The 8,508-nt window shown below is 28.6% G+C and overlaps 2 protein-coding genes across 3 annotated transcripts in view; one reads left to right on the forward strand and one right to left on the reverse strand.

The window, feature by feature from the left end:
- Positions 1–2,318, reverse strand: part of Prp31 (pre-mRNA processing factor 31) — a 28,832-nt gene extending 26,514 nt beyond the window's left edge. Inside the window, exons 1-4 of the mRNA XM_068773591.1 lie at positions 1,990–2,318; positions 1,739–1,874; positions 992–1,196; positions 544–686 (exon numbers count right to left, since the gene is read on the reverse strand). Coding sequence (XP_068629692.1) covers positions 544–686; positions 992–1,196; positions 1,739–1,874; positions 1,990–2,190 — 685 coding nt within the window. The 5' untranslated portion in view covers positions 2,191–2,318. The remainder of the gene's footprint in view (positions 1–543; positions 687–991; positions 1,197–1,738; positions 1,875–1,989) is intronic.
- A 658-nt stretch (positions 2,319–2,976) lies between these two features.
- On the forward strand, positions 2,977–8,415 carry Ntf-2 (nuclear transport factor-2). 2 transcript variants are annotated; one of them, XM_068773327.1, is made up of 5 exons: positions 2,977–3,218; positions 4,274–4,345; positions 5,121–5,219; positions 5,702–5,837; positions 8,033–8,119. In XM_068773327.1, exons 1-4 carry the CDS (start codon positions 3,111–3,113, stop codon positions 5,810–5,812), a joined length of 390 nt encoding a protein of 129 aa, XP_068629428.1. In that variant the 5' UTR covers positions 2,977–3,110; the 3' UTR covers positions 5,813–5,837; positions 8,033–8,119. The 2 variants fall into 2 exon arrangements, with proteins under 2 accessions (XP_068629428.1, XP_068629427.1); XM_068773326.1 differs by lacking the exon at positions 5,702–5,837 and having other exon boundaries at positions 2,984–3,218; positions 8,033–8,415.
- The last annotated feature ends 93 nt before the right edge of the window (positions 8,416–8,508 follow it).

Below are 8,508 nucleotides of genomic sequence, written 5' to 3' on the forward strand. Positions count from 1 at the left end.
CATGTTCTATAAAGAATTAGGAAACACAAAAACAAGAAAAATGAAAACAATTATTCTTAAGTTAAGGTGTGATAATGACAAATAGAGATTTTTGTTCACATTTATATAAGTTGTACAATGTTACAATATACACTTATAACAATGATAGAATATAATCTTTCCACTTTAAAAAAAAGTAGAGGTGAATTAATAAGAACTGGTGCTGTTATCAGTGTATTCTAATGTTAAAATCAGAGATCAGACAATCAGAATCATATTTCCTTAAAGTCATTTTTGAGTAAAATTAACAGAAGTGGTTTCTAAAAGTTGCTTTAATATATTAAGAAAAGAAACTATTTTCAGAGTTAATATTTGTAGAAAAGCTATATTAATTTGTTGTCTTGCTCATGCAAACATTAATAATACTTATACATTCACAAAATTAATATTATAAATGCTTTCCATGTAGTAAATAGTTTAACTCCAGAAAAACATGCAATTGAAGATTTAATCTCTGGTTGTAATATGAACTAAATACAAAGTTTATTAAAAACTTCTACTGACCCACAATTGCTGTAATGTTAGGAGCAATGAATGTCATTCTGCTTTCAACATATTCATAAATTTTTGATTTGTAGAGATTTAATTCAGTAGCCATATCACAAGCTTCAGTTATTTCTTCCAATTCTTTTTCTGTTAACAATTTTCTGTAACAAAACAAAATTCCTCAAACTAAATTTCATTCTTATGAAAAAAGAAAATTACACTTTTTGATGAAATGTAAACTCATAATTATAATTAAATCAAATTTCAAAATGGTATAGATTTATTATTAATTTTCTGTAATTAGCCACTACCTGCCCCATCACCTGATTTTAGCTTGACCTTGATTTAAAGAAAACTTTGTAAATAATACAGACATGTATCTTTATCACCAGAGAACCACAGTTAGCTTCAGCGAAACTTTATAACTAGTAAACAATTATTTTAAACAAAGTTGAAATATCCTTACCCCTGAGTTGTAGAAGCTGTTACAGACACTATCATAATAGTAGCTTGCGTAAGAAAACTTTGCAATGTTTCATTGTTTTTAGCTCTATCTAAATCATTGCCAAGTTCCTTCACAGTGCGTATATACTCATGTGGAGTAATGATTAAAGAGTCCAACTCTGGGAACCTTTTCTGATACTTATCCCGAACAAATCTGTGAATAATGGCTGGAAAATGAAATTGCACACCTATATTCATACTATAATTAAAATTATAACAAAATGATAGCAAGTCTTACAAGTACTTTCCATGCCTTTTATTAGTGTTATGTTAAAACAAATTTTGATAAATATTACACTCTCTTATCAACGTTGGAGTGATGTCTTATAAAACAAGGTCTAAGATACATCTTAAGTTTGTCGGAACAGGTATCACTGTTATATACAATTTTCTGCCTAACTCCAGGCATGTTACAGTATAATAATAACCTTTTAGGTCTCTTAAGTGTTATATAAAACTTTTTGCATAGATTATTTTTTTCAAACTTTTAAGATTCAAATGAAACCTATGCTGCAAGAAACTAAACCAATTTTGGTTCAACATCATCTAGTGTAGTCCATGGAAGTCTTTTGGGAAAATTAAATAAAGAGATAAAAAAGGCCCTTTACATCATGTTTCAAAGCTCCATGATAGCTCTGTATGATTTTTAGTTTGTAAATGTTTAAATAATTGAATAAACAATAATTTATTCATAGTAGTTTCTACCCACCTATTTCTCCATCAATTTCCACAGCAATGTTATTTGCTTCTACTATCAATTGATACTCCGGATCTGACTCCATCAATCCCATTACTTCAATCTTCTTTCTATTACTACCAGAGTTTTGCTCAATTTCAGTTATTACCTAAAAATATATACCAGAATTATTTGTAAAACAGTCACGAACATATGTTTAGTAAACATATAATTTAGGAAATTTAAAACTGAGTAGTAATCAAACACAATAACACTTAACCTACCCGTTGTAATCGATCAGAATATCTCAATTTAGCGAGTTCTCTGATGGATACATTTTTAATTTCTTCTTCTTTCGGAATGACCGGGTAAGGGACAGCAAACTCGTGAGCAGCATTATTAGATGTTTTACTATCAATTAAGGTTTCAAGTTCAGCATCATCATTTTCTTCTAAATCGGCTAGTAACTCATCGGCCAAAGACATTGTAAAAGGGAAATACAACTCCTTCTTAACTGAGACCAATTAATATACTCAAGTATACTTTTAAGTTTTTTTTTTAAATTCCCATTTTGTCACTGTGTGATGTATATATCAATAATAATCTGACAGACTTTTAGCAACAAAATTAGGTTACAAATTTGACAATTGGTATATGTGACAAAGCGTTATAGTTGCTATAGTGACGAGTACAAAAATGCAGCGAAGTAAAACCTAATTAATAACGTAATTATTTTAATCTGCAATTGTTTCCTTTATATAAATCAGCTTATACTTATTCTTGACGTTTGTCTGAAAATTATCTCAATCTTTCAAATTATAATTTATTCTGCAACATTAACTCTTTATTTAACTAATTAAACTTTTAAGCAATGATTTTTTATCATCATCAGTTGTACACTTATTAATTGACCTTCATGTTAACGTAACTGAAAATTTAGTAATCAAGAACACGTAGGTAGCCATTATTTTTTGCTAGGTTTGCATGTTTATTTTGCTGACACTTACTTGATATGTGCATAATTAATTTTATTATTTGAATACTTTATATTTGTACATTTGTACATTGAAAGGTTTATTAAGAATTTCGGATTGAAAAATAACATATAAAGAAAAGTGAAGTTTTGATAAAAGAAAATAAAAGAGAACAAATAATTTTTGTTACCTGAATTTTAATAGCTGATGAATCCACGTATATGAGTAAAATTTTCTTTTATGTATATTTTCTAACTTTACAGATCCAACAAGACTTTCAAAATATTTTATAATGGTAGCACTGCCAGCGCTTTGCCATTTTTGTTCGGTGTGAAGGGTACGCAAGAGGCCCACTAAAGGCCGGGGTTTTCATAATTTGAAGCGATTGCTTCTCGATTCATTGGCATTTAAGGACTCCTTTACTAGTCTAAATGGCGTTAAATCCTCAGTACGATGCCATCGGTAAAGGTTTTGTACAACAATATTACACACTTTTTGACGATCCGGTGCAACGATCAACCCTGGCAAATATGTACAACGTGAGTTCTTTCCTCTAAATATGATCAGTTTAATATGTTCCTGTTTTGTTATTTTTTGCCTTCGAATATTTCGTAACTTCTCTTTAACAGTTAAGGTTAAGTTGCACTCTCCCGCCTAAAGCTGCTTAGTCCATTCTTTACAAATATAAATATCCTAGTTAGGTACATGTTAGTAACAATACTAACACTACGTTGAGGATAATAACTTTACCCACTTCTAGCATCGTTCATAAGCTATTAAAATACTATTGACATATTTCTCTTGCATAAATAACGAAATTGTCTAGAATAAGTATAAATCAGTACAAAAAGTTATTGGTTATTTATATCTATTTAGTGTAATAAATAACATTAAATATACATTAAACATAATAGTTTATAAACCTTCAACGTCTGTTTGATGAAATCTATGAACTTCTTTTTGCAGTAAATATTAGTCATAATTTATATAACCTCTATTAAAATGTTGTCACCAAAATGATGTAAACAAACAAATTATATGAAGTTTCTTTTAAATAATGGCCTTTAATAATACATGACGTGTTTATAATTAAACATATACAAAGATAATAAAGGATGGATGTTGGTATTTTGATGTAGGTACCAATTACCAAAAACCTCAGTTGAAGTTCATCATATTTAGTTGTCTTTCATAAATACTATTTACCTGTTGGCATTTACAGCTTTTTGGGGTCTATGGTGGTAGGATGCTAAATGTGCTCAACATACACATTTTTACAGCAACTAATAGGGGCTTTCTTAGAAAATGCCATTCAAGTTGTTATATTACTTATTTTACCAGGTGAGAAGGTTGTCAAGTTCTTACAGCTTAAGTGCATGCACTGATTACTCAGTGTAAAGACTACTGAAAGTAAACCTGGGCTTTGATTGTTCAAACACATACCATTATTGAATGTTTAGTAGTACCTTCACTTTTTCAAATGTTGTTATTGCATTATACTCTGTTTTATGTTTTCATTTGTACAGTATAATTTATCTTGAATTGTATGATTGTCTTTTCTGGTCACTAACATGTTTGACATTTTAAATTGCAGGTAGAATCATCATTTATGACTTTTGAAGGGGTTCAATTACAGGGTGCTGTAAAAATTATGGAAAAATTGAATGTAAGTAGCATATTCTTTTTTGATGCTATAACATAAGTTAATATCATTGTTCATGAAAAAAATGGCATGCATGACATTATTGTTATTTGATTAACTTGTAACATGGTGTTTATAAATATTACTTATTATTTAGATCATTTGTTTTCTGTTATTTAAGCAGGTAATTATTAAATATACATCTAGGTATTAAGCAAACTAAACATTTTATACCGAAATATTTTGATGATGATTATCATCTTAGTATTAGCCTAAAAACACCTACTGCAAGGCAAAAGCTTCCACCAAAGATCACCACAAAAAAAGCAAATAATGAATGGTTGAAGCATATAACATTTAACAGACATCAAATGGATAAAATGCAGAAGTTATAGCTGTATCGGTTTTAGAATTTATGGTTTACCTTGCACCATGTCTTACATATAAATGCAGTATCAGGTTTCTTTGAAATAAATCTTTTTCTCTTGAGGTGACAATGACTTGCTTGATTGTATGGATAGGAGTTCTATGCAGCCTGTAACAAATAGTTCCACAATTGCTACTTAATATTCTGTGCAATTATGTATTAGTGACACTTTTTATAAGACCAGAAAATAATTCAAGAAATAATGATTATCCAAACCTTTTTAAGTCTAATATCAATATCAAATCTATAATTTTAAATATTTTATTCTTTTATATAACTATTGTAAAGGAAAAATAGTTAACTGGAAACTGCTCTTTTATGTGTAATAAATTGCTTTTAATTTATACAAAAATGTGTTTATTTTATTTTCAGAGTTTGACATTTCAAAAAATAACTAGATTAGTTACATCAGTTGATTCACAACCAATGTTTGACGGAGGTGTACTAATTAATGTCCTTGGAAGATTGCAGGTTTGTAAATATTTGGATAATAATATTGATATTAGTGATGAAGGTGCAAATGTTATTATGAATACATTTATTACGATATTGTTTAATTATAAGTGAATGTGGAATATTCATCTTCCACCTTGTCTTCATTAGCATATTTGGTCATGTCCAGTGCCAGCCAACCTTAGGCTTATGTCCTTGTGAAACTCAGGGCTTGTTAAACTGGAATCCATAAGCTAAAAGAAACCTTGCCTGGTGCAACTTCAATACCTAATGAATGTGACAAACAATTATTAAATCAATGCACATAAAATATCTTATAGAAATATTGTTTCTGATATTAATTAAGCTGTTTCAGCAGAAGTATTAGGACCTTGAATAAGTTCTTTAGTTTTGCATAGTATGAAAAAAATGGAAAATTTATATATTTTAAAACTTGAAAGGGTTTAAGACATTGTTGCAATCATTAAGAATTATTATAGGTATTTTAATATTTGCAACAGACAGATGAGGACCAGCCACATGCCTACTTTCAAACGTTTGTGTTGAAGCCCATAGGAAACTCGTTCTATGTAGAGCATGATATGTTCAGGCTGGCTCTTCATGATGTATAAATATAATTTGTTCAACAGTGACAAAGTAAGACACATGTTTGAATCCTCTGACAGCTATGTAAATAATCCTTTCTTTGTCTTAGAGTTGCAATACTTATACTTCCATTAATGCATTTTTAACCTTTCGCATGCTTTACCCAAGCCCATAGTAACTTTCGCCATTAAATGACGCGAGAGTGGCGAGTATTCCTTAAACCAAACATACAAAATATATTTTATAAAAGCATATTTCAAATGTTTTGTTTGGTTAGTTGTGGATTACACATACCTGTTGCTGTGTTCTGTGTGTGCTGTTTTTTCAAACAGGGATCCATGTAAAGTACATGAAAGGTTAAGAGAGATTTAATATTCAGATACATATTTACCTGAAGTATAAGAGTTATATTGTTATGCACATCTGGAGGCTAATGACTGTCCTCTATAATTTCTTAAGTTTTTATTTTATGTAAATATGCATAGGAATATACAATCTCTAATAATTAATTTTCTTGTTTGTTTATAAACATTTAGGCTACAATTATGTTCACCTTAATTTAGCATTACACTCTATGGCATGAGTATATAATGCCTGATGATTTTGACACTTGTCTGTTGATTGTTTGTTTTTCTTTAGTGTTACTGTGTAATGTTCGGAACACCATTATAAGTGCTAAGTTCCTTTCTATCATCTGCATCTTTTAGTTGCTGTCCCCTGCTCATACTATACATAGTTAAAAACTATTATATTTTAACACCAACTTAACCTACTTGATGGTGGAATTTTTTAAAATTCGTTTTCAGGTGATCTGTAGCAAACAAAATAAATATTCCAAACTGTCAATTCTATAATTCATACTGCATTTGGGTAGAATTATTTATATTGCAATATCCAACCACACAGATATTGTGATGAGGAAATAGGTGGAAATCTGTTGTAAATATATGATTAATAATTAAATTAGATAACTTTATTCAAGTTAATGAATTATTTTTACAAATATATATATATATATATATATATATATATATATATAAATCATTTCAGAATTGTTATTGCAAATATGAAACCAATTACTAATCCATTTATTTTGTGCAAGATTATGAAATTTACATTATATTTTATATTTATTACAAAATTCTATTTTTGCGTTCTGTTCTTGGCGCAAAAAGTATCATTCACTTACCATATTTCAACATGCATCATACTTGCTGTGTTAGAAAATTTCTAATTTATGTTTAGCTACTTTACAGAATTGTGTAGACTACTTCATTAACTATGCAAAATATGTGTGGTATTGTGAAAAAATATTTTCACAAGATTTACTCTATTCTTTTTAATTGATTTTTTTCAAGGACTTATTGACAATGATGAAACTGCATGTACACTGATGTTCTTGCTTTATAATCTTTTTTTTCATGTATAATGAAGCACCTAAATTTACTTATTTTATTATCAGTTTGGATACTCTAAAGCATATTTACCTGATGTTTGAATGTTTTTTGCAACAAACACTTGTATTAAAATAATCCTGGGTTATTAAATCTAATATCTATGTCTACTTTTGCTAATGTCATCACAAACAACATTTAGTATACATTGAAAATTGTCCTATCTTTTCTATTTAACATAACTAACTTTTGGCTGCTTCTAAATTTTTTACACAGTACATAATTAAATAAATATGCATTAGACAATCCAAATACTAAGTTTATTTTTAAGAATAAAACAGTTATAGTTTGCCAGAATGCTTTCATAGATAAATTATTTTGTATGTGTGTATATATGAAAGTGAAACATTATATACAGGGTGATAATAAATATAACTGTATAAGCTTTAAAGGAGTGAATGTTAAGTTTCTGGAAAGTTAAATAATGATAATAGTAATAAAATATGATTTCAAAATTCTATTTATTACATCTATCTGCCCATGCACATTTTATTTAAATAATAATGAAAATAAATTATTTTGGAATGATCACTTTATACAACATGAATGTATAGCTGACGTTGATATTTGTGACAAATGAGCTACAAATTGCCACTTAAAAAGCTTTTACTACCTATTTACAGTTACCTTGTATATGAATGCGAAAAAAATAGTATATAGAATATGTTGTTATAAATATTGGCAGACACTTAACATATAATGTTAAGGATTTGACAAATTTTTAATAAAAATATTTAAATGTCATAGCAATCCACATTTACTTAACAATTGACAACAATTCTTCTTTTTCAGTGTGACGATGATCCCCCACATCCGTATATGCAGACATTTGTCCTAAAACCACTTGGAGATTCTTTCTTTGTTCAGCACGATATATTCCGTCTCGGCATTCACGACGTCGCTTAATATTGAACAATTCTCTTTGAATGTTACATTCAGTCGAGCTAGATCAAACTTCAATAATCAACATGCTATAACGAAAATATGTATCTTGTTTTGGTTATCTAGGTATAAGATATACGTACATTTATTGCCTACTTTGTAAATTCAAATTTTTCTATATTAAATTAATGAAAATCATTATTTGGCATTGATTTGGCTTTGTAAAAATATTGACAGGATTTCTTTTCAGTTATATGTAAACATTTTGTAATAAATACATTATAATTTTGTAATGCATCGTTTTTTAACATATTAGGGCCAATATGCCTTCATACCAGTTTGTTGAGCCTACTGCGAGATGTGGAGAAAATTTAAAAAATAAATAA

This window comes from Battus philenor, unplaced genomic scaffold (assembly GCF_028537555.1).
Source record: "Battus philenor isolate CCGP_79_NKW_IND1 unplaced genomic scaffold, ilBatPhil1.0.hap1 SCAF_6, whole genome shotgun sequence".
Classification (NCBI taxonomy): Eukaryota; Metazoa; Arthropoda; class Insecta; order Lepidoptera; family Papilionidae; genus Battus; species Battus philenor.